Consider the following 25,100-nt stretch of genomic DNA (forward strand, 5'->3'; position numbering starts at 1 on the left):
ACAAATCCTTTTAAGCTATCGTGTAAGTATTCTAGATTTCTGTCGTTACCGGGAGCTGTACCTTGTATTATATGGGATACACAGTCTTGTATGGACAACAGGAATCTCTCCAGTTCCTCGACATTACCTTCAGCGACTTGAAGAACGACAACCGCGTATAAAACAGCTATATATACAGAACCCCTGCCGACCGCCATATTGTTTGATTAAAACAAAGCGGCAAAATAATCATTTTGGCTGGAAATGACTGCAAGGCTTGTCGGATATTCTCGAATGCCGCTGAAAAAAATTCTCGACTGCCGCAGAAAAAAAAAATCTCGACTCGGTCCAAAAAAATCTGGACTGGTGAAAAAACAGTTGACTCCGAGAAATAATTCTCGACTCACTGTAAAAAATTCTCGAATGGTTAAAAAAACCTCGCATCGAAGAAATAATTGTCGACCGAGTAAAAAAAAACTGGACTAGAGAAAATGATTCTGGACTCGAAAAAAAATTCTCGACCACTTTTGAACATTTTTGCTTTCCCTAGGTTTTAACAGAGAAACCACACCAACTGTCGAGCGGGATTTGCAAAAATAGCTTTGATTGTATGGTGAAGTCTAGACATGGTGAAGTCAAGACATTCCACCCAGGGTTCTCTTTTGTTTCCGAAGTCGCGTCTTTCCTTGAATCGCGTCGTGCAGATTGTCGTGCAGGTAATTACCAGTAAAATCTGATTGGCTCAAATTCATAGCCTCGGACATGATAACATCACTCTTGACAGGTGAGCACCAGACGACTCGTTAAGAAGTTGTATCCTTTTCGCGCCCTGTCTAAAGAAATGTACGCCTGCTCGCAGGTTATGTCATGAAATGGATGATCGATGATCAACCGAAAAGGTTTTTTAGCACGTCAAAACTGATTGTTAGTTGATGATAATTATGAATGGTGCGGGGTAGACTCGATTACGATTGTCGCGTACGTCAGAAATAACGTTGTCGCAATTAAAAACTTTTTTTAAAACGCTGCGGCAAGTCATGTCGAAGGCCTGCCGCCCGGGAGGGAGGGACGTCCAGAAAAATTGGGTGGGGGTGTGCGGCAGGCTTCCTGAAACCCTTAACCTATTTTAGACCAAACTCTGTGATTTTAAATCTTATATCAGACCTGATAAAAAAATTGATACCCTATTTCAGACGTCACCCTTAAATCAATACCCTATTTCAAACCTGTTTTATAATCAGTTCACTAGGTCAGACCAATCTTAAAGGCAATGTTTATACGCTTTTAGTAAGTAGAATACACGGTTGGCGTAAACATTTGGAAATGGTCTTATCGCCTAATGATGAAGAAGTAGCTTCGTCTAAAAAAACATACCCAATTCACGACTAGAGTGCACAAACCATACCCTATTTCAGACCAAAAGGACTAAAAAACTATACCCTTTGGCGCCGCTCATACCTATATAACCTATATAAGGGAGTACCCCCCGGGGGGGCCTGCCGTAAGCTTCATGTCACATGCGCCAAAAATCGGACCACAGCATGAGGTCGGCAAGTTGATATGACAACTGATACTCACTGCAGTATTGAATTTCTCGCTAGTTTCGAATGAAAATTTTTTCATCATTTATGGCTTTTGTTTCGTATGACAGGTCTATTGTTATTCAGTGATAAGCTGAAAACAATAGCTCACTCGACGGGATCGCGCCATTTTCAAACGAAACCACGACTGACAATTTTCAAACTTGAAGTGCTACTTTGACGAAATTTGCATCTTCCCTATCTAAGCCATTTTGGCATATAAACACGTAGTCTGTACGAGAAGAAGAATGATGTTTACCATTTTCAAATATCTCTTTTTTTTCTGGAGATATTCAAGTTTTTTTTAAATATGCAAATTAAGTGATGACGTCATAAACCCAACCAAATTTTGATCAAGTATGATGGAGAAAGATATCTCAGCCAATTTGTATCAGAAATACTTGGTTCTTTGCAGTAAGATTCTAGTAGATGTGTTCCACAATACGAGCATACCATTTTTGTTACCATGGCAACATACTGGGTTCCAGACCTCCCTGATATTAAAGGCTTTGCAGGCCACCTTTGACGTTCTGTTTTGATGTTTGCAAATGGCGCCTCATCTGCATGATCCTGCCAGCATATAAAGATGTTAGGTCGAGTTTGTGGCCTTGGTAAATGTGTTTCTAGCCTGAGATCACCAAAATATTCAAATCAGGTTGGAGGGGACTGGAAAAGAGTGAGTTGCCATGGGAACCAATTTCTTTACAGTCGTGGGTGTGTTGCCTTCAGAACTATTAGCTCACCAAGTTTCAATGGTCTCTGTTGCAAATTGACCGAGATAGCTCTATTTATATTCTTGATGTTCTATTGGGTTGGGTGAATGACATCATCAGCCTTCTCATTTGCATATTTTACACATTTTTCAAACTTAAAAATCTCCGGAACCAATGCAGATATTTCCAAACGGTAAACAGCGTTTTTAATGTTTCATGGTACTCTATGTGATAAACCAAAAAACTCAAGGGACAAATTTTTTATCACAGTAGCACTTTAAGGGATAAAGGTTCCTGTTGACGAAATTAATTTCAAAATTAAAACGGCTTTTGATCCATGTAAACCCCATCTACCATTTGCCGTGCATGCAAATTGGGAAGGCAGTCAGCATTTCGCAAAAATCGCTCCTGAAAATTAACTTCATACTAAAAATGACCGAATTTAGCGCATTTTCAAGTGGAAAGGGATATGGCTTATACTTATATTAAGCGCAAATGATAGATATATCATTGATCTTGAAAAAGCCGCGCGTGGAAGTTAAAATTAGCACTTTGGGAAACCAAGGAAGTGACTATTTTGCAGTCTGGTCGGTCAAAGTTGGCCTACTCTTCTCTAATTGAAAGGCTTTTAAAACCAACTCGTATTCAAATTTGCCGGGAAACCGGTTATGAATAATTAATGATGTCTCGGCATTCTGTGCAATAGACCTAATTGGCTAACTCAATGTTGTACCCAATTCAAATCTCCCGGAATTAAGAATCCTTGTGTGTTGTATTTGCATGATAATGTAGCATTCATATGTAGTATTCATATGTGGAACTATTTGGAACAAAACGTTTTATTCCCAAAGGGTTTGAATTGGGTACAACATTGAGTTAGCCGATTAGGTCTATGGAGTGGACTATCGTAAACGTTCCACAAAGGTCTTCGGCAGAATCAAATTTTCTATGTGTATAATGGAATGCTTTGAGTCACTTTTAGTTTTAACATCGTTTATTTCTGAACCCCAGTTACCTTAACTTAGACAAAAACACAACTTGGTCCGGTTAAATGATGCACTGAATGACTTAATTAACTCACTTTTACATATATGAAAGAAGACAGTGCACGGTCCGCTGTGTATACAATGCAACTTGACAAATAATGACAAGCAAAATATGAATATGAAACCGAATTAACTACCAAATTAACCGTCCGAATTAGCTAATTACCAATGAAATTAAGTACCCAAATCAACTAACTGAAGCCACATTTGAAACAGTGGATGTCAGTTGACAAAATGTGCTTTCTAATGTCTTTAATTATTGATCACACATTAAGGTGGGCGGACACAAGGGGTCATGTTGCAGCGCCATGTTTCACCGACAAAAAGGTGTGTATTACACACTGAGACGACATGCACTAGAGTCGCGTAGCGACGACTTGTAGCAAGGATGTCCCTGCAACATGACCCCTCGTGTCTTCCCACCTTTAACCTCGTTTATCCATATTACACCATTAGTTTACCCATATTACACCATTATTGTTCCAGCTACACTGGCTACTAATTAAGTATCACATGGAATTTAAGATTACTTTACCATGCTTCAAAGCAGTACATGGTACAGCGCCTGATTATATTTTTAAGCGTATAAGTCTTAAAATTCCAACTAAATACGAACTAAGGTCTAATGAAAAACTTCACCTCATGGCCCCGAGGGGCAAGATGTTACTTGGAACAAAGGCCTTCTCCTCTGCTAATTATGAAGGAAATTAATTCATGAGTGAGCCAATAAGGTTTTTTAGCCCAAATTGCCATATTATGCAAAAGTGGGCACACGTCCCATGAAAATGTAGTGGCTGACATTTACAAAACAAAGTACTATATAGAATATGCCATTTTACACCATAACCTCGCATACATCATTCCATTGGTTGGGCATGGTTCTGAGCTGGTGACTAGCACCTATTAAATCATGAGACTTCTTCAATAAACATCACACCTTGTATCAGGCTATTATAAGGATCTTTTCCGCAAAGCCAACTAATTAAGGTAAGATAAGCGTCAGTCCAATAGCTCAAATTCGCAGATGTGATCTATTTGTTCTTAGACTAAGCAATTCCTCGCAGACATTAGGTGTTCTGGACTCACTCAACCAATTAAGGTAAAGGACAGTCGGAAGGATTTTTTTTCTAGTCCTCGGGCTGACAGGGAAGGTTTGCCAACACCTTTAGGCAAATTACTTGCCACTGACGGCCAATTAAGACAAGCAGAGGCTTTCACTGACCCGTCTACCCAGCTGGCAAGACAGGGGCGCCACTCCCTGAGGACACCAAAGCATCCTGCCTCCCAAATTATTATCATTATGGTAGTATACGAACTTCTGGATGCTCAGACCTTTAAGCCTTGATTGGGCGGCAAACAGTAGCCTGCCATGCGTAGACTAAAAATGTAATACAAAAGAACGATAAAATTACTAATTCTAACCTATTTGTATAAAAAATGAAAAACTATATGTAAATATGTTTCTTCTACAGTTATCATTATTATTATTATTGTTATTATTATTATTATTATTATTATTATTATTATTATTTTTATTTTTATTTTTATTATTATTATTTATTAATGTATTTATTTATTTATTTATTTATTTATTTATTTATTTATTTATTATTATCGCTCCCCATCTGTATATAAGTGATCCGCTATCAGAAATTTGTAGAAAATATACTTTCTAAATATTCTTGCTCTTTGGCCATTTCAACGTAATCAAAAGCATAAAACAAACAGCGGCTACAAATAAATAAAGCGCATTTTACTACAACATAAATTTTCAGAAGTGACGGTTGAACAGTTCAAATATGATATACCTGGTATGTAGAATTAAGAAGACTGGTAACTAGAGAGAATAAGAGAAAAATAGTAAGATAAATAGACAGCAGTGAAAACTGACTGTTTTAAAAAAAGCCAGAGTTTTTCACTGCCAACGTTTTCGTTTAACGCTGGTTTAAGGCCACGTATTATTACAATGCAAATCAGAGCTACCATTTGCTTAAACTTGGTCCCATTTATGTTGTGACCTGTTTTAACTGCGTGATCTGCAATAGCGGAAGTTTGACTGATCCCCTGAGTACTTTGAAATGTTTTTTTTACGGTCACGTAAGCGAAGTTTCTTTTCGTTTCGCAGTAAGTCCAAAGTAAAATGCGCTTTACCATTATGTTTATACTTTCTAATGTCTTTAATTATCGGTGATCATATCATTAACCTCATTATCCCGCCGTTCTGTGTATTAATTGATCACTTGTCCAAAATTTGTAGAAAATATGCTTTCTAATGTATTTGATTATTGGTGATCATATCATTAACTTCATTTATCCAGCCCGTCTGTATATTAATTAATCACCCATTACAAATTTGTAGAAAGCATACTTTCTCATGTAATTAATTATTGGTGATCTTATCGTTAACCTCATTTATCCAGCCCCTCTGTATATTAATTGATCACCTATCACAAATTTGTAGAAAATATACTTTCTAATGTCTTTAATTATTGGTGATGATATCATTAACCTCATTTATCCAACCCGTCTGTATATTAATTAATCACCTATCACAAATTTGTAGATAATATAATTTCTAATGTATTTAATTATTGGTAATGATATCATGAAACTCATTTGTCCAGCCCGTCTGTATATTAATTGATCACCAATCACAAATTTGTACTTAATTATTGGTGATTATATCATTAACCTCGTTTATCCAGCCCGTCTGTATATTAATTGATCAGCTATCACAAATTTGTAGAAAATATACCCTTTAATGAGTGAATAAGCCAGTTCGGAGTTACAAGAAACGAATGTGCACGTCGGGATATAAACAAGCATTTAATTGTCTTTTTCAAGGTCATGGTAAATAGCTGCTAGAATTTGCATTTGATATCTTTTAATATATGCTTGTTTTTGTCCCGACGCGCGCACGTTTTGAAACTCTGAACTCGCTTATTATTGCTGATCATATCACCAATCTCTTATATCATGCCCCGTTTGTATATTAAACCAAAGATATATTACTTATTCTACTAAATAGGGAGAAAACATTGTTTTTTCCCTTTTGTTTAAATGCATGTAAGAGTTTAATATGGACAGGTATTTACATCTAGGAGGATGTTATTGCGAGTCAAGGCTCGATGTGGATAGAGTGCACCCTCTGAGATCCTCATTTATTGTCTTATTATTCACGACCAACATATATATCTCGTGAAAGACGAACTTGTGAGCAAGAATTAAATAGTCTTTGAAGTCACTTTTCCTCGATCCCGCTCTTTCAAGATTTTAAAGTTAGAAACGACAGCAGAGTTTCTAACCCTGGCAATAAAAGAACGGAGGTTTTAGGAGCGGCGTAGCCTTGCCCACGAGCGCCGCAGGCGCGATCCTCTTAGGGTAGAGGCTGAGGATGGGTGGGGGGGGGGGGGCATGCTCCTCTTGGGAAATTTTTAAGATATGCGCCTCTAAGACGTCATTTCCTGCATTTTGAGATCACAGTCAATGAAAATTAGTGAAGTTTTTAACATGCTTTGAAAGCCAGGGCCTACTGGTCCCACGAACGAACGCAAACCTTGCACAAAGTCTTGGTAATCCATTGCATTACCGCGCACAAAATCACCGTAGGCTCGTGCTAGGCTGCCAAAAGGGTGAAAATGGCTGAGAAACCACAAAAAAAAGACAGGAAGAATCGTGCTAAAGAGACTGGTTAAGCAAAGAAAAAAATCTTTCTTTGGTCGGGAAGAGTTTCAAAAACCGGGAGAATATTAAGCGAAAACGGGGGACCGGAAATATTCGCCGAAAATAAGAGGTTTCTGGCCAAAACGGGAGAGTTTGAATCTCTGCGACAGTCCTTTTAAACTAATGAAAACCACGAATTAAAATATTAACAGTCTCTTCAGGCTTGAAATTAAAACTTAAAATCTCGCCATTCAAGAAATTAAAACAAGTGTTTTTTGTTTTGTTTTTTTTTTTTGTCGAACTGGTACTAAAAATACAACAGTTAGTCATTCTAACCTCACTTGGTATTCGTCGGCGTTGTCAAATTTTTTCAATAGAACGACGACGTCATTCCTTTTGGTTCTTTCCTTGATCACATTTCCAAACTCCTGGACCGTCAGATCTGGATAATTTGCTACGAGGTATTCTATCAGTGCTCTGGAAGGCCCACCAGGAGAGACTTCCAGCCTGGACTTGATAAAATAAGAGTCAAAGCCGTAGTACCCAGCAACTTCTTTGCAATTGCCACCTCCGGTGATCTTTGTGTCTAAGGCTTGGCATATCTTTTCAAAAGCGATTTCGTCGTCCACTAAACTTTTCAATAGTTTGGAGTTTTCTGTAAGATTTAAGCAGCCGTTACTAAGAACAAGACTCGTACAATTTCCACTATCTATTAATTAAAATAAAGGGGCCTTCATGGCCAGTTTACAGGGAAAAAGCCTATCATTATTAAGCAAGGTCTCGTTCCGTTTGAATTAACAATAATTTTTGTTCTAGTGGAACGAGAACGCGTACTTTCTATCAAAGCGGCTAACAGTCTAAATGCCGTGCGTTTTTCATCTTTGAACTGGCTGACGTTGACGGACAGCTGCAGGAAAGGCTTGGTTGATTAAGTATAGGACTACCTGACGCAGAATAAAGGGGATGAGCCCCCGACCGGCTGCAGCAACACTTGAGTTAGAGTAAGCACTGTGGAACATTAAAATGTCGCATGATTTGTTCGAGGGGAGTAGGGCAAAGAAACAAACAAACAAATTGGTCGATTCCAAAAAAAAAACCACCCAAATGAACACCGAGATACTGCTCCTTCACTGTTGAGCACGCTCTTGGCTTCACCGGTGTCAATATCGCCTGAATTATATTTTTTTTTGTTTCTTTTTTTTTTTTTTTTTTTTGCACAAGCATCCAAGAAATTGCTGAAAATGCTTTCTCGGTAAGCTTATACTTGAGCAAAAGAGAAAAGACAGTCCCGCAATGTCCCTGCGTACTTGGGAGACTGTCTGTCGAACGGCATGCTTTGCGCGCGTTTGTTAGTCTTTATTCTGCTTGATGAAGAAACTCGGGAGGATTTGTGTCCTTTCCTACTAGCGAACGGAAGAGAAATTAACTTGAAGGATAGAAATGTATATTTCCAATAAATAAAGGACGGCTCTAACACAAGATAATCGACATAATTGGGTTTTCTCACTTACACTGTAACGCGACTCAAATACAAAACAGACATCGATAAAGTACATCTTTGTTGTGTCTTGTAAAGAGGGCAGGACGTTTGTGTTTTTTACAAGAGTATAGAAAAGAAATACTATTATTTTGTTGGATAGTATACAATTTGTGTCAATCAGTTGTTCATAAAGATTCTGCTGCAACCGTTGCAATCGAGTCATGTGCACAAACAGCTTGCTCATTTCGGCCAATACCAGGAACGTTCCGGACCCCGTCATAAGCTTTATCAAAAATCATTTCGGCCGTAGGTTGTCCAATACAAGATCAAGATTTCTGGAACAACATCCGAAAATATTAAAAAGAAAAAAATTCAAACAGAGAGGAGAACAAATGCAGCTCACTCGGTACAAACAATGATTTCCGCAAATGAAACTCGAACTCCAGTGATCCCGAACTGACTTCCGTGGCTCAGGTCTCTGAGGTTTTCATTCGGATATATTTGCAAGTTGCCATGGTCACTTCGTCACGGTCCAACTGCTCAGTTATCCACTGGTGTTATTCACCGTTGACATGGCGAATTCGCGGCCGATATATCAATAACGATTAAATCAACAAAACTACCAAATAGCAATACAATAATTATACACATTCAAGGCAAAAGGAATAATAACACCATTAATTTAATACCAATCCAGCATTAAATTCGAACAATGTTCCTCCGACTGAGATGGATTCAATACAAGATTATATTGACATACGACGCTGAATTGAGGTTTCATGATCCACGAAACCTGAATCGGGGCCCGCTATGCATGCCGTTCGACAGAGTGTCTTTAATATAACGTTTCGGGCGTTCGGCCTTCCTCAGATAACAGTAAAAAGTTAAAAAGTTAAAAGCTCAAATTAAACGTTAAAACTGGAAGCCGCTTTTAAAGGAAAAATAACAAAAGCTAAACAATGGTATGACGTATGACAATAAAAACTAATAATTACAGAAAGAAAGAAGATCGAGCTAAATTAAATCCCTAATTAAGCTTTTAAAAGTTACAAGGCGATAGAGGTCACATACCAAGGTACGAATGGCCATTACAGGATTGAAAATTGCAGGGGGGCAATAGAAATTACACAATAGGAGGTAGTAAAAATATAGCGCTGGTTCAATTGTTATTACAAATAGAATTTTTTTAATGTCCAAATTCCCGCCTCTTCTTGAGGCCATGCGGCTGCAGTGTAAACAATTGGGTTATCCAATATGCTTCCCTAGTTAATAAGAGGTGTTCTAGATGTTGCTCTATATCCCACCATCAAATTCGAATTAATTGGTTTACTCGGAGCACAGCCTCAACGTTCTTGGTCTTAATTTACATCATCGGGATGGGCATGTTGTTACGGATATTTATGCTGAACCCAGCTAGAGTAACTTATATTTGCCGTTTTCAAGTTCGAGTCCATTTCATTGTAAGAGAGCTATTACTTTTGGCGCAGCTCTCAAAATTAAGAGAATTCAAATTGTTCCAAAGATAAAATGTTTAAAGGTAGGTGCATTGAATATAGGATACTTGAAGCATTAAAAATGCAATGGAAATTTCAGTGGATAGGCAATTTGACAGGGCCTTGCAAATTAAAAGATCCGAAATTCTCGAGGACAGAGTTAAGACGAACAGACTGACCTGATGTTGGTACCATTATTAAAAAGCATGTACATTTACTAAGGTCATCCCCCTATCTTCAAGAAATTTTCCCATCCAAATCTATCTTTCTGGCTAATCGTCGAACTAAGAATCTCAAAGAGATCCTGGCTGAATGGTACCGTTAATCGTGAAACTGTTGGAGGGTGTTACAAATGTGGGAAGAAGTGTGAACTCTGCACTAATTTCACAAGAACGTTAATCACCCTGAAGAAGGCCCTTTTGTACGGCCAAAATAAGGGTGTAAACTAAAGTTATGTCATCTCTTCATTTGTGTTTGTTCAGGGTCGCCATGTTCGGTCTACAAATTATATCAGTAGTACTTTTCACACATACACAAATTATACTTAGCGACGAAGTGTAATTTGGGTCTGTGGGAAAGTACTATATAATTTGAATGAAGGGGTAGTTTCTAAACAAACTGTGGTGCTGCGTCGGTGGGGAAGTAGTATACAAAAATTTGGTTTTATCAACGGAGTTGATAATGTAAATTGGCCACCATACAGAGATTGTAAAAGCTGACGTTTCGAGCGTTAGCCCTTCGTCAGAGCGAATCGAGGGATTATGGGTTACGTGCAGTTTTTATAGTAGAGTAGGAGCTACGTTATTGGTGGTAACATGGCAACGTGAAAAATAGGAATAAATTAGTTAAATGAAAGGCGTTCGTTATTACCGTGAGGATTAAGGGTGCCGATTTGAAAGATGAATTTTTGTTCCAGATTCTTGCGGCTTTCCGTCGTACCTAGATGTAGGGAAAGGCCGCAGATAGCCATGTGTTTTTTGGAGTGGTTAGGCAGATTAAAATGGCGAGCGACTGGCTTAGATGCATCCTTGTCATTCTTCTCAACATCGCGAAGGTGTTCGCGGAATCGGTCACCTAGTCGTCTACCTGTCCCACCAATGTATAATTTATTGCATAACGTACAGGTTATGCAATAAATGACATTTGCGGAGGTACATGTGAAACGATCGGTGATCTTAACAGATCGCTTAGGTCCCGATATCTTGCTAGTGTTAACAATGAAAAGACAAGTTTTGCATCGTGAGCGCGCGCATTTGAAAGTGCCGGGTTGCTCGTTAGTTTTGAGCGCGCTTCTAACTAAAAAGTTGCCTACGTTTTTGACGCGTTTGAATGAAATAAGTGGAGGTTGCGAAAAGATTCTACCAGTCTCGGGATCATTTTGGAGTAATTTAAAATTACTAAGAATGATGCTTTTGACTGCGTGATTATGAGGATGGAAAGTGAGGGTGAATGGAATTCTGTCATTCTTATCTTTTTGTGACGTTAGTAGTGATGACTGTCGATCAAATTGTTGGGCGCGATGATGGCCCGCTTTGACCACAGAGACAGGATAGCCACGTTTTTCGAAGAACTGGCACATCTCCTCTGATTTGCTGGAAAAATCGGAGTCATCACTACATAGACGTCGAAGTCTAAGAAATTGAGAATAAGGAATGGAGTTCTTGACATGTGATGGATGTGACGATGAATACAACAAATAACTGTGTGAATCAGTAGGTTTGTAGTGCACACTAATACATAGCACGTTGCCTCTAATAGAAACTTTGATATCTAGGAAAGCCAATGAAGTTTCCGAAATTTCCCAGGTATATTTAAGAGCGGAAAATTTACAGTGCGTGTGTACTGTCTTTAATGTATGATGGCAAAGATTTGACGATAGGCGTCATAATCCTGTCTAAGTAGCTAGAAATGAGTTCGGTGGGGCAACTACAGGCAGAAACGATAGGGCGACCTGGGTTGTTGGGTTTGTGAATTTTAGGCAAGAAGTAAATGCACGAAGTTCTAGGGGTGTTGATGATGAGATAAGTGGCCGTGTCCGGTAATTCTTGATTAACTATAAGATTTTGAATGGTGTCTTTGACAAGTTTTTGATTTTTGGAAGTGAGATCTTTAGGGATTTTGGCACTGCAAATTTTCCGCGATTTCAATTTCTCCGACCAAGACAAACGTATTTTCATCATGGACATTACATCTCTATACACAGTCATTCCTAACAGCGAAGGTCTTCAAGCACTTAAACACTTTTTCGATCAACGCACTGTCAAAGAACCTAGCTCGGAAACGCTCCTCCGCCTTGCCGAACTAGTTTTAACGCTTAACTGTTTTTCATTCGCCGGCAACTATTACAAACAAATTAATGATTTAGCGATGGGCGCAAGAGTGGGACCTAGCTATGCCAATCTTTTTGTAGGATATGTTGAAAACCAATTTTTTAATCAGTACAATGGCCCCAAACCTGAACTCTACGGCCGCTACATCGATGACTGCATCGGCGCTATTTCATCCAGCAGAGAAGAATTCGATCAATTTATAACCTCCGTCAACTCTTTTCATCCGGCTCTTAAATATACCTAGGAGATTTGGGAAACTTTATTGCCTTTCCTAGATATTAAAGTTTCTATTAGAGGCAACGTGCTATGTACTAGTGTGCACTACAAACATCCATCACATGTCAAGAACTCCATTCCTTATTCTCAATTTCTTAGACTTCGACGTCTATGTAGTGATGACTCCGATTTTTCCAGCAAATCAGAGGAGATGTGCCAGTTCTTCGAAAAACGTGGCTATCCTGTCTCTGTGGTCAAAGCGGGCCATCATCGCGCCCAACAATTTGATCGACAGTCATCACTACTAACGTCACAAAAAGATAAGAATGACAAAATTCCATTCACCCTCACTTTCCATCCTCATAATCACGCAGTCAAAAGCATCATTCTTAGTAATTTTAAATTACTCCAAAATGATCCCGAGACTGGTAGAATCTTTTCGCAACCTCCACTTATTTCATTCAAACGCGACAAAAACGTAGGCAACTTTTTAGTTAGAAGCGCGCTCAAAACTAACGAGCAACCCCGCACTTTCAAATGCGCGCGCTCACGATGCAAAACTTGTCTTTTCATTGTTAACACTAGCAAGATATCGGGCCCTAATCGATCTGTTAAGATCACCGATCGTTTCACATGTACCTCCGCAAAGGTCATTTATTGCATAACCTGTACGTTATGCAATAAATTATACATTGGTGAGACAGGTAGACGACTAGGTGACCGATTCCGCGAACACCTTCGCGATGTTGAGAAGAATGACAAGGATGCATCTAAGCCAGTCGCTCGCCATTTTAATCAGCCTAACCATTCCAAAAAACACATGGCTATCTGCGGCCTTTCCCTACATCTAGGTACGACGGAAAGCCGCAAGAATCTGGAACAAAAATTCATCTTTCAAATCGGCACCCTTAATCCTCACGGTATTAACGAACGCTTTTCATTTAACTAATATATTCCTATTTTTCACGTTGCCATGTCACCACCAATAGCGTAGCTCCTACTCTACTATAAAAACTACACGTAACCCATAATCCCTCGATTCGCTCTGACGAAGGGCTAACGCTCGAAACGTCAGCTTTTAGAATCTCTGTACGGAGGCCAATTTACATTATCAACTCCGTTGATAAAACCAAATTTTTGTATACTATATAATTTGTAGACCGAATCACTCTATAGATTAGATCATCTTTGCTCTCATGATCTCATCCGTGATAGACATTTCCATGCTGAAAGGTCAAAATTTCAAGATGTCACCTCATTAGGAAAAGTTAGTAAAGATCGTTACGGTGTAAGAAACTCAATAAATTAAAGAATAGAGAAAAAAGGGTTGGCTATATTTAAAAGTCGACTTTCTCAATCACTGACTCTGGTCCTCATAAGCCAGCATTTAATTCGTTCGTGTTTCACCAGTTTTTCCCTCAGTTCATTCACTAATTCCAGTTCAGTTAATCCAAATAATAGGTATCATTAAAACTACTGAATTACGGATATCAGATTTCCAGCATTTTCATTAGCCTGCGAGCAGGCCCTCCGAAGGACTGGGGCTGTGGGTAGAATGAGGGCCTGCCAACATGGCTTTGAATTTTGAATGTCGCGTCCAAATTTTGGACGCAAAATACTGATTGGCTGAAATTAAATTTACATGGTGACGTCACCAATGACAAGCTCCGATAACAAGAAAGACACTTCTCTTCGAGAAATGAGGTGGTCAGAAATTCGTTTGAGAAAATCGTAGAATGTTGCAATTTTACCGTAACTTTACATAATTAATAATCGAGCAACGCGATGCAATGGCTTCTCTGCTAGAAGAAAAGGAAGTTCTATCTCTGTTATCCACAAGATTCGGGAAAAGTCTTATTTTCCAACTGCTTTTCTTAGCAGCCAAAAAAAAACGACGGCGACTTCATGTCACCGTGGTAGTTTCCTGTCCTCGACAAAGCGTTATCACTGATCACATTTGGACAAAAACTTGGGCCTTTCGGCTGCGTCATTTGCTGACAGAGGAACTCTACACGATTTTAGCGAGTATTTGGTTAAGCCGAAAAGGCGGCTCCACAAATGATTGCTCGACCTCCTTGGTAACTCCGTAATACTCCAATACACTTGAAAACAAAATGTTCCAATTTTCAACAGTAAAATACGTATCTATAATTACAAATACTCGATAAGCCTTTGAAATAAAATGGTGTACATGTTAGAATATCTGTCTAGTATCAAAGTGTGATGTAGTAGCTGTGATGTCTGTATTTCATTAAAATAAATTTTAAAAAAAGGGCAACTCCGCTTCGCTTTACCGAACTGAATTTGGCAGCAGTTATGGTTGACCAGTCTCACACAGGGGAGATGCGGTCAGGGAAAAGGCATTTCTCTATTACGATTTCCGTCGTTTCAGGTTTGTGTGCCAAATTTTTCTCTGACGAACGAACGAACATTTTCCGTGGAAAGGGACTTCGACGAATTACCGTACAGAATATTCAGCTACGCTTTACAGCATCTGCAGTAGTTGTTATGATTTTCTGGCGAAGGCCTCTACTTTTACAGTATTTGGGAGTTTCTGCCTGGAGCGATTTGAAATACACAAGGCGTGGATCGCTGTTTTTCAATGTTTACTTTGGGTGCGCGCTGATTGGCTAGTTTTTGACAGCTCTCTCAGCGTGACATCAGGAGGCAGGTGCAGGCTCTCCTTCTCTCCCATCGCTGCGCGGTGGCACATTTTGGCAGCTCTGAGAAAAAAATGGCCGACAAAAGCCGTTTTGGACCGAAATTGACCGAGGCAGAAAGCGATGCTTTAGTCGAGATGGAAGAGTTGTTGATCCTGGAGTTTTAAATAAAACAATTATTCAACTCGAACTTGCTGGATACTGAAAATGATTATAACCAACTCGGCGCCTATGCGCCTCTTTGGTTATATACCTCTACATCTACATGTTCCAGCACTCGGCAATGTTCCTTTTTGACTTGTGGCTGTTTCTGCTTAGGTGGCCTTATACACCACAAGCCTTTTTAGAGACATCACTGCCGAGCCGGCCACTTCTGCTGGAGAGAACAGGACAACCACAACACCGGGACTTTATCCCCTACTCTTCTCGAATAGTGTTTGGGTTCTTTAAATGTCCCACAGGGAACTTATGAACATAGAAGATATTTGTGAGACGGGACCTACGGTTTATAGTCCTTATCCGAGAAGACTTAAGCGTCTAACCATTTGCAGATGAAATTACAAAGGCACCACTTTCTCCTCAGTTATTTTAAGATCCTGAGTGTTGATCCGGCCGGGGTTAGAACCCGCCACCCGCGACCTCCCGCGTAACAGCCCGACGCTCAACCAACTGAGCCACCGGTGCGCGGTTCGAGCGGTGCGCGGTATCTATCAATTCCCATCCAGCGCGCCCTCGTAGAATAATTATTAAATATGATTAATTGACTGATATCGGAGTCTATCAGAGCATCATAATAATGCAAACACAGAACAAGATTTAAGAACCATATAGCAGTACCTTTTTGACTCGGCGTTAACAGAGCCAGACCTCCTTTGATGGTATTCGGGGCTGCAGGCTTAAGGCGACGCCAGAAATAAAGAGCAAGTAATACAGCGATGATTACAACTACAACCCCTACAGGTACCAAGACAGCAATAGGGACTGTCGTAACTGTCCCGTCATCGTTCTCGTCTTCATGAGATTGAAAATCTGTGGGGGCTTCAGTTACTTCGCGTGATGGCGTAGAATTACACCCAGTTGTGCTGCTGTTAAAAGAACAGATCATATTGGATTTTTCACCCAATTTCTGCTGGCACTCGTCTTCCACAGCGTCCATGTTTTCACCACAGCAGGAGCAAGGCAAACAGCCTCTCTTGTCGTCATAATACCTGTTGATCAGGTAAGATCAGACCTAAATCTCACTAGAATTAAGCTATCACACTCTATCATTAGACACAACATTTAAAAAAAACAAGTAAAAATGCGATAAACTAGCTGCCTGGCAAAGGGGGGAAAGGAAACTGGAAAATAGGAATCTGAGACAGGATTTGAAAATACGACCTCCATAGCATTGATTGCATGCTCAGATACAATAACTCTTCGGGAGCCAGGCCGTTTATCTCGGTTCTGAATAGAGCGCCAAAGTGTACCACTGGTCCGCAGGCTCTACAACGTCATACAACTCAAATTTCAAAATGCAGCCAATGAACCAAGATAAATGGAGAAACGTTTCGTCATTACATATTTACTTATAACATTGCACGAACAAATTGAAAAAGAAGAGAAATCACAAATCAAGAGGAATCGTAGTCTTCGTATTGCCCCGATGTTATTCAAACATGTAGTTTGTACTGTATTGTTCAACTAAATGACACACACTAAGCTGTTGGAATAAGAAAAAAACAATTCAAAAGAGACACCGCCACTCTTAGTTAGTTTGAAAAAGAAGTTTTAAGTCCTCAAAAGAAGTGATTTTCTGTTTTTCACTTTAGAGGGATTATTAGTTGAGTGGCGAATACTAACATAAAAAAAAAAACACTCTACTACCTGTTGTAGTCGTTGCAATATTTCTCACAGAGAACATTTGCTCTTGGTGTACACTGTTGGATAATCTTCTGACCCTCGACGCAGGGAGAATCACAAGGTTGACAACTGGACTTGTCGAATTCCCTCGAAAAGGAGACTCCTGGCTGGCAAGGCACGCATATTACCTTAGTCTTTGACGAAATACGTGTGCCACACTTGGAAGAAAGTCCATGGCCAGGAGGACAAGCCTCGCAGTCAACGCAAACAATCTTGCCATTTTCAAAAGCCACAGTGTATTGGTCTTCAGTGCAAGCCTTTAGTGCCTAAACGATTGCATAAAGCTGACTTGTGGAATTATTCTCATAAGAGGTCGGCGAGAAGTCGGGTAAGTTATTTGTGTTTAAATTAAGTAGAACTATGTGCAATATAATACATTTGGAATTCAATTGAATCACTTAACAGAAAAAGAAGTTCGCGTAACAACTTCCCAAACTGAAGATTGTTTTATTCTTCGCATAGAATTAGGGTACGGGTTACTCATTTCAAATTTGACAAAAAATGAGTAGTCATAAGACTACGACTTCAGGACAACGTTTAGCAATTTTTGGGCCCTTGAGCAACTTTTGGGCAACTTAAGTGAATTTTTTGGGCCCCAAATCAATTTCCACATTTTAATAGAGGATATCCAGTACAACCTCAGCTGATAATAAAAAGCACTTTAAAAATGGCTTAATTTTTGACGCCCTAGTTCGTGCGCCCCACGAACAGCGATTCGCTCATAAACCTTGCCGACAATTTCCAGCTCCGTTGCTCGCTTAGATCTGGATCCGCCATTTTGTTTCCCATGATCTTTTGGTTTAATTTTCATGGCGACACTAGGATCTCAGGAAAGAGAGGCTTCCAGTTCTGGTTCTGACGACAAAGAATCTGAACCTAATCCAAGTTCAGCACCAGCGAAGCGTTCTAACAGGGGCTCCAAAGGCTCGTTAGTGAAAACTTCTCACCGATTATAATTAAGGCAAATACGAAGGAAGGAGTGGAATCATTGTAATACTTACTTCCTTTTGAAATTCGGGTTTTGAAAGCAACTATATGTTACAAGCAACTTTCTGAACTGTTGGAGTGACTTTGGTCATTTTTGGACAACGTTTGGGGTAGATTTTCATATAACGGACCAAAATGGCGGACGACAAAAGAACCATTTCTCTTCTGATTAGGACTTGTTGGTCAAGTTAGGTATTGCTATGTTCGCTTTGTTCTTTTGTTTTATGGGCGTTGATAATTCCGTATCCGGTATATGAAAGAAAAGCCAACTTTTGAGCCACTATTGACCCCATTTTTGAGCAATTTTTAAAAAAGAATTTCCAGCCATGATTATACACCTGCCGATAATTCTTTGTTAAGTTTAAACTGTCCTTCCATCATAATTAGTGGAGTAGACGAATTCTAATTTGTCTCCTCTTCGAATTATGGAGACTTAAATGTCATTTTATACTCATGAAATGATACTTACTTTGAAACAGGAAAGATACAACACTAAGGCTATTGTGATTGTTTTGGCCTGCAACATATAAAATCAAACATCGAATCAGATAAAATTATATGAAAGGCGGGTCCGGGATTTCTTTAAGCTGGGGGAGCGAAGGGTTGCTGATAATGAAACTATTTGTTGTACCAAACCAAACTATTACTACAATACAAAATTATTTGGCTTCCAAACTATTGGTTAATTAATTATAAATTATCTCACGTTTACCCCGAAACGTTACGAAATGGAAACTCTTCCAATGCTATTTGAACTTACGTCAATACATTGCCGTAACTTTAAATTACCGGTAAAAGTTACAACAATCAGTAATAAATGCAAACAATCGAATAATGCGCGCGCAAACAGTGTAACAAAAGGAAAAATAAGCGTAAGTGCTTAATGGCAGGAAATTACAAGAACAACAGCGACAGCAAAAACTACAGAAAACTAACACTAAAACATAAATGTAGCTAAAAAGATAGAGTGAGCTCCGCATGCTTTATCTGTCTATTTAGACTGGGATTTTCCCAGCGGATATGAGCAGCCTCTTTGAGCAACAACTGGAAACGATTAGGTGCCGTATCTAAAATAGAGAAGCAGTTCTCAGAACAGAGTCTTCGACATTTCTCAGAGTGTTGCAAATGTTGGAAAATGTGAGAAGTCCTGTCCCTTCTCAGATGCTCACGAATGCGCGTCGAAATGTGTCGGAATATTTCCCCGATGTAACAGGCATTACATCCTGCACAAGTGAATTTATACACGACACGGTTGTCTTTTACTGTTAACTCCCGGCTTTTACGGCACTTCTTGGTGCAAACGTAAAGTCAAAAATTTTTTTGACCTGGCATCGGATTAGACTGAAAAGAAGAGGAATTATTAAGCGGAAACCTTCCTTAGTGTGTGCAATAAACGTTTGACAAGACATGCATAACATGCAGGAAAACGTCCTTCTGAGCATTGCCAATTTGCAGTTAGTTTTTCTGCAGACTATTTAAAGAAACGAGTGAGTTTTACTCAAGAGCGTGTTTTGTTACCTTTACATTGAATTTATAACCAAAGCTCAAAAAACTAAAAGACCTCAAAATGGGACAGGAAATTACAAAATAATTAAATGTGTGAATAGCATTAGTAATGTAAACAATCTTCGCACTAGTAAGTCGTTGCAATAATGGTTTAACCAGGAATTCGAAGTTGAGGAGAGATTGTTGGCTTCCCAAATAAACTTCATTTTACACTATAATGACAAAACAGATCTTTTTCTGAGGTTAAAATCTTGGCTACCTATTCTCATTTGTCAGAAAGAAAAAATTCCAGTCTCCACGCGTATCACATTTCAACCCACGTATGCAAATTTGTTAAGCTCGAATATTACACAACGTGATGATTTCATAAAAGCCAACTTTTTCAGCGAAATTTTTATTAAAACAAACAACATATTTGCTATTAGATGCTTCCTGTTTCATTGCCTGCATGAAGACAAGAAACCCAATCGTGTCAAATTACCATACTCATAGACCACTCGATCTTGGTAGGCAAGCTGGGTAGATTAGATTTACCGAATAACATCATCAATTGGATTATCGACTTTCTATCTGACCGTTCTCAGCGAATCAAATTATCTGAAGGCTGCTTCTCTGAGTGGGGACCTGTGCCATCGGGGGTCCCTCAGGGAACTAAACTTTGTCCATGGTTGTTCCTTGTCCTGATCAACGACTTGGAAATCAGCTCTTTAAATGCTCAGCTATGGAAATATGTTGATGACACGACAATATCTGAGATTGTTGCCAAAGGTAATGAAAGCAAGTCACAACTTATTACCAATCAAGTTATCCAGTGGTCTATCGACAACAGAGTTCAACTCAACAACGACAAATGTAAAGAGCTGCGAATTTCTTTCGCCAAGAAATCACGGGAGTTCAACCCTATCCTTATCAACAGAGAGGAATTAGAAATCGTTCAAAGTGCAAAGTTGCTTGGCGTAACAATATCACATAATCTGTCGTGGAACAATCATATTATCGAGATAGTCAAAAAAGCAGCCAAGCGTTTGTATTTTCTGGTACAGCTAAAAAGGGCAAAAGTGTCCTTTAATGACCTTGTGCTATTCTATACCACATGTGTTAGATCCATCCTAACTTACGCAGTACCTGTGTTCCATCATGCACTACCAAAGTATTTGAAAATCGAACTGGAGCGCATCCAGAAAAGAGCATTGGCAATCATCTGCCCTAGTATAGTGTACAACGATGCTCTATATTTTCTTGGTATTCCAGAGATTACTACTTATAATGAAGCTATCTGCGATAAGATGTTCTACGCCATAGTAAAAGACAGTGATAACCGTTTAAATAAGCTGCTCCCTCCCAAGAACAATTCAATACTTTCTCTTAGGCATAACAGATATTTTTCTATACCAAAGTGGAAAACCGACCCTTTCAAGAATACATTTATTATAACCTCCAGTCTTAAAAGAAACAATGAACATTGACTTTAACATTGATATTTTAATTGGATTTATAATCAATACAATTTATCTATCTATCTATCTATCTTTACGCAACAAAATAAATTCCAGGATCAAACCCTTTCCTGAAGAACCTTTTCCTTGAATAATAAAGCACAAAATAGACAACAAGCTTTCTTTCAAATAATTCTTGGCTGTCACATTTTCAATTTTTTTTACGTTAAGACTGTGCAGAGTTGAGCACAAAATAAATATAACAAGAATTAGTGAAATTTCTAATTGTTACCGGAAGACTGTGCAGAGTTGAGTACAAATAAATACAAATAGCCAGACAACAGAGATCACAGATCCACGTAAGGTGTTCGATTCCTTCTCTGTCTTTGTTGAACCTATAATTTACCAAAGAATTTTCCATTTGGTTTCAGTGTTGTACATAGCACTACACTTGGTAAAATATTAGAAATACAGCTCACTTTGATTACGGCTCGACGAGCGAAAAATTGTTGTCGAAGTCCATTAGTCGTCGCTTTTAAGATTCCAGACATTTATTTTTCACCGCCTGTCTTGTTTATCCAATTGACTTTGTTCCATTCTTGAGCTCCATCTAGTTATATTTTGTATATAAAGATCCACCAAAACGCCATTTGTGTATTAATGACTTCGACGCCATTGCAGGTTAATTAAATATTCTAATGTGTCCACCAGGGAAAATCTACGCATTTCTTCTACCCGCTAAAACCTACCAAAATACGCACAGAAGACTCTATGCACAAAGACACCACTTAGCAGGGGAGTGACAGGAAAGACTTTTCCAAACACGGAAAAAAGAACGACTAAATGCAACCCATTTTCATATTGGTTTGCCATACTGGCAACCCAGTAATTAACGTACAGTTTGGAGGCTAGCCATCCAATGCATTTCAGGTTTGCCTGGAAAGACGGAAGTGATCCGCTTTTTCCCCGACCTAGTCACTGTAGTCATTCCATCTAACACCTTTGTTAGATTATGCTGCTGTGCAGGAAAGAACACGATAAAAACAAGTGTTGGGTGGTTGATGTTTTCACAACTAGCCAAAAAGTATAAAAAAGAGAAAAACGACCAACTTTTACATGCAAAGAGACAATTTCAATATTAGAATTTAATTTCAAAGCTCTCTAATTCTTGAAAAGTTTCCACTTTCTTAACGTGACATGTGAATCTTGAAGTTCGAAAAATCCAAAGTCCTAAGTCCACAGTGTGTAGTCCAAACTTGGGAACTTAACTTTTATTGCTAAAGTCGTCTCATGCCTGGGCTTTTATGTCAAATCGGTTTCTACTGTCGTTCTAAAATCTCATAAACTGATTGTGTCATTTTCAATAACAAGGATAGTTTGTAAGGCGAAAGATAACTTGAGATTAACAATGTATGGAATTACGTAATATTATTTCGTATCTATCGTTGCAACATCTGAGCTGAGTCAAAGTTATTTGATGTAAAAGTAAGACATTCAGAAATATGCCAGGAATTAGCCTGTTTTCAGAGATCAACGTTACTCATAAATTGGGATACTAATTGTTCATTTAAGCTAGCTACCAAATTTGCCTTGTAAGCGTTTGTTCCGGATGATTTGAACCCGTTTCGTTAAATTCTTTGAAACCCCTCCATAACTTTACAATTTACTGACGCGATGAACACAGTGAAGGATAACATTTTCAAGCGCCAATGCTTTGATCCTATTCCCACTATTTCAACTGGAGGAGATCACGAGAGAAGATTAATTATGCCGGCCGTGGTTACTGAATTACTATTACGACATGGCCTTTAATTACTTCGTGTCAAAAGTATTCGCAACAAATCAAAAATTGCAAGAAACAAAGATTTGCATTCGAGTTCGATTGGTACCAATTAAAGTAAAGTTGTTCTACTTCGAAATTGTAAACTTACCATCTTGTCTGCTGCTGGCTTGTTAAGCAAACTGTCGCAAGAAACCCTGCGGAAAAGAAACCCGCTTTGAAAAGAATGCCAACAATTCGTACCTCTCAGCAGTTAAATGATCAAGAAGAATCATTGTAAAACAAATCGATCGACAAAGTGCCAAGAAAAGCAACAATTAAACGATGAAGGACTGAATTCGCAACAAGACTACCTTATAGCTTTCTTTCCTTTTAATTTTCGTTATGCATGGTAGTCTTTGGCCTTTAGGATCTATGACGAAATATGATTAATTGCAACTGAGAACGGTATGCTAATTTATAGGCTATAAAAAACTTTTGCATTGAATACCATTCACGGGGTTGGCTGTTTATATACCAAAATACAAACTTGTCGAATTTGCAAACACCGGCCGTGAATTTAACAGAAATTGTGGGAATAAAACAAACTCCATTTCATTTAGTCAACAATACGTAAAATTAAAATGTGAGGATTGGTGCAAGCAACTAAACCGCGTTAGAAGGAAAGCACGTGATCGACCCGAAACGTTCCGAGGTCCGAAGTCCAAGTTCCAAGTTCTTAAAGAGATCGTGCCATCGTAAAAAAATTTTTAACTCCTCAAATGCTCTAAATTTTATTTTTAAGTGGCACATTAAAAAAAACATTAACAACCACATCAGCTTGTTACAAAAAAACAGATGGATGAATAAACAAATTGAAAATTTAGTAAAATACGTTGGCTGAGATATTCACTTCGTGGACTGCTGAACAACAGAAAATATAGCAAGAAAGGGTTGCTCATGACTGAAAATCTAGAGGTTGCATACTGAAGATTTTACTGTAAAAAATGATTAAATTGTCTTTAATATAACCTAATGGGAGAATATATACTAATTAGTCTTTATACCGGCGTAAATTGTCATTCTAGAGCACCCTAGAACTTTCTAGACTTTGCATTTGGTTAAAGGGACGGAATTCGCTATTCAGACTCTTTGTGTAATACAGTTGTTGTAATACAGTTTCTAAAACCCCATGAAGCTTGATTCAATATTTCATCATTGGATTAAAGATAGCATAAAAAGGATTCTAAATGTAATGTTAATCTACTTGTGAATTTGGAGAGACTTAAATGTGCTGGGTTGTCGGTCGCAGTATGTCCAATATCATTCTCACTCTCTCTTTTTCCTGGTAACAATATTATGCATGTCTGACGCGATGGAATGCCTCTAAATGCGTTCACAACCGTGAACGCCAAGCGCATATTTAAGCTTGTTATAAGTGGTTGTTAAAACTTATTTGGCCAACCATTGATTTGTCATAGTCATCAAGTTTTCTAAAAAATTGACGAAACAATGCAATGTTTTTGATAAATATGCTTTCTCAGCGTATTTTATAATGTGTTTAATTATTGAAGAGAAATGTGAAGTTTATGATCACCTTCACAGATAGCTCATTTTTCTTCAAAAGAAAGAAAGTTACGAAGAAAAATGGAAGAAAAGAACAATAACATACTGTTTATCCGCCTGAAAAAAACGAAGGTTATTCATAATTAAACGCGAAGTTATTAAACTATTCACATCTCTGAAGAAAACAACGATTGCCATTCTGTTTCAAATTAGTGGAATTGAAAGTTTTTCTGCTTTCAAATGTGAGTTACAAATTAATCCGTAAAGACAGTAGGCCCACCATATTATGATGTCTTTAGTCGTTGCAATATTCGTTCTCAGGTGAATATTAGAAACTCGGCAAGTCCGTTCGTACGTAATTGTGTTCCAAGCTTTCTGTATTTCACAAGAAAATGATGTGGAGCGGATTCAGATAGAAAGATGATATAAGTGAATTAAGGTTCTCGAACCACGAGAAGTGTAGGTACCTATGAAGTAAACTTTCACTAAAATACTTTCAGTTAAATCTATATCTTCGTCTTTGCATGTGAGGCAGTTGGTCCTTTCGTTTCACAGCAGGAGGGAGGATCTAACTGTATTATTTTCCAATGACATTTTATGACTCACTCCTTTTGCCAGTGTGATGTCTCGTAGCGACGGGCGAAAAGTTCGGGTCGCTCCAGTGGAACGCTATCGAATCAACATCACCAGTGCTTAAGAAGAATCAAGTGACCTGATTGTGACAAGATAAGATAAAAGCATGAAATTTGGCACACAGTTTGCTTATACCCTACCAAATGATATT

At 38.6% G+C, this 25,100-nt stretch overlaps 2 protein-coding genes across 3 annotated transcripts in view; both read right to left on the reverse strand.

Annotated features, from left to right (window-relative positions):
- Nucleotides 1-25,100, reverse strand: part of LOC138017490 (uncharacterized) — a 243,896-nt gene that overhangs the window by 148,300 nt on the left and 70,496 nt on the right. The gene's annotated exons all lie outside the window — the stretch shown is intronic.
- On the reverse strand, nucleotides 3,256-23,183 carry LOC138016449 (tumor necrosis factor receptor superfamily member 4-like). Of its 2 annotated transcripts, none has more exons than XR_011125800.1 (7): nucleotides 23,125-23,183; nucleotides 22,923-22,968; nucleotides 18,519-18,566; nucleotides 17,027-17,328; nucleotides 15,998-16,368; nucleotides 5,828-7,636; nucleotides 3,256-5,522 (listed from the first exon to the last, which is right to left on the reverse strand). XR_011125800.1 is itself a non-coding variant. In XM_068863588.1 (7 exons), the coding sequence occupies exons 2-7, from the start codon at nucleotides 22,923-22,925 to the stop codon at nucleotides 4,645-4,647; spliced, it is 1,095 nt and encodes a 364-aa protein (XP_068719689.1). In that variant the 5' UTR covers nucleotides 22,926-22,968; nucleotides 23,125-23,183; the 3' UTR covers nucleotides 3,256-4,644. The 2 variants fall into 2 exon arrangements, 1 of the variants encoding a protein (XP_068719689.1); XM_068863588.1 differs by having other exon boundaries at nucleotides 3,256-4,696; nucleotides 7,318-7,636.

The sequence above is a fragment of the Montipora capricornis genome, chromosome 9 (genome assembly GCF_036669925.1).
Source record: "Montipora capricornis isolate CH-2021 chromosome 9, ASM3666992v2, whole genome shotgun sequence".
Taxonomy (NCBI): Eukaryota; Metazoa; Cnidaria; class Anthozoa; order Scleractinia; family Acroporidae; genus Montipora; species Montipora capricornis.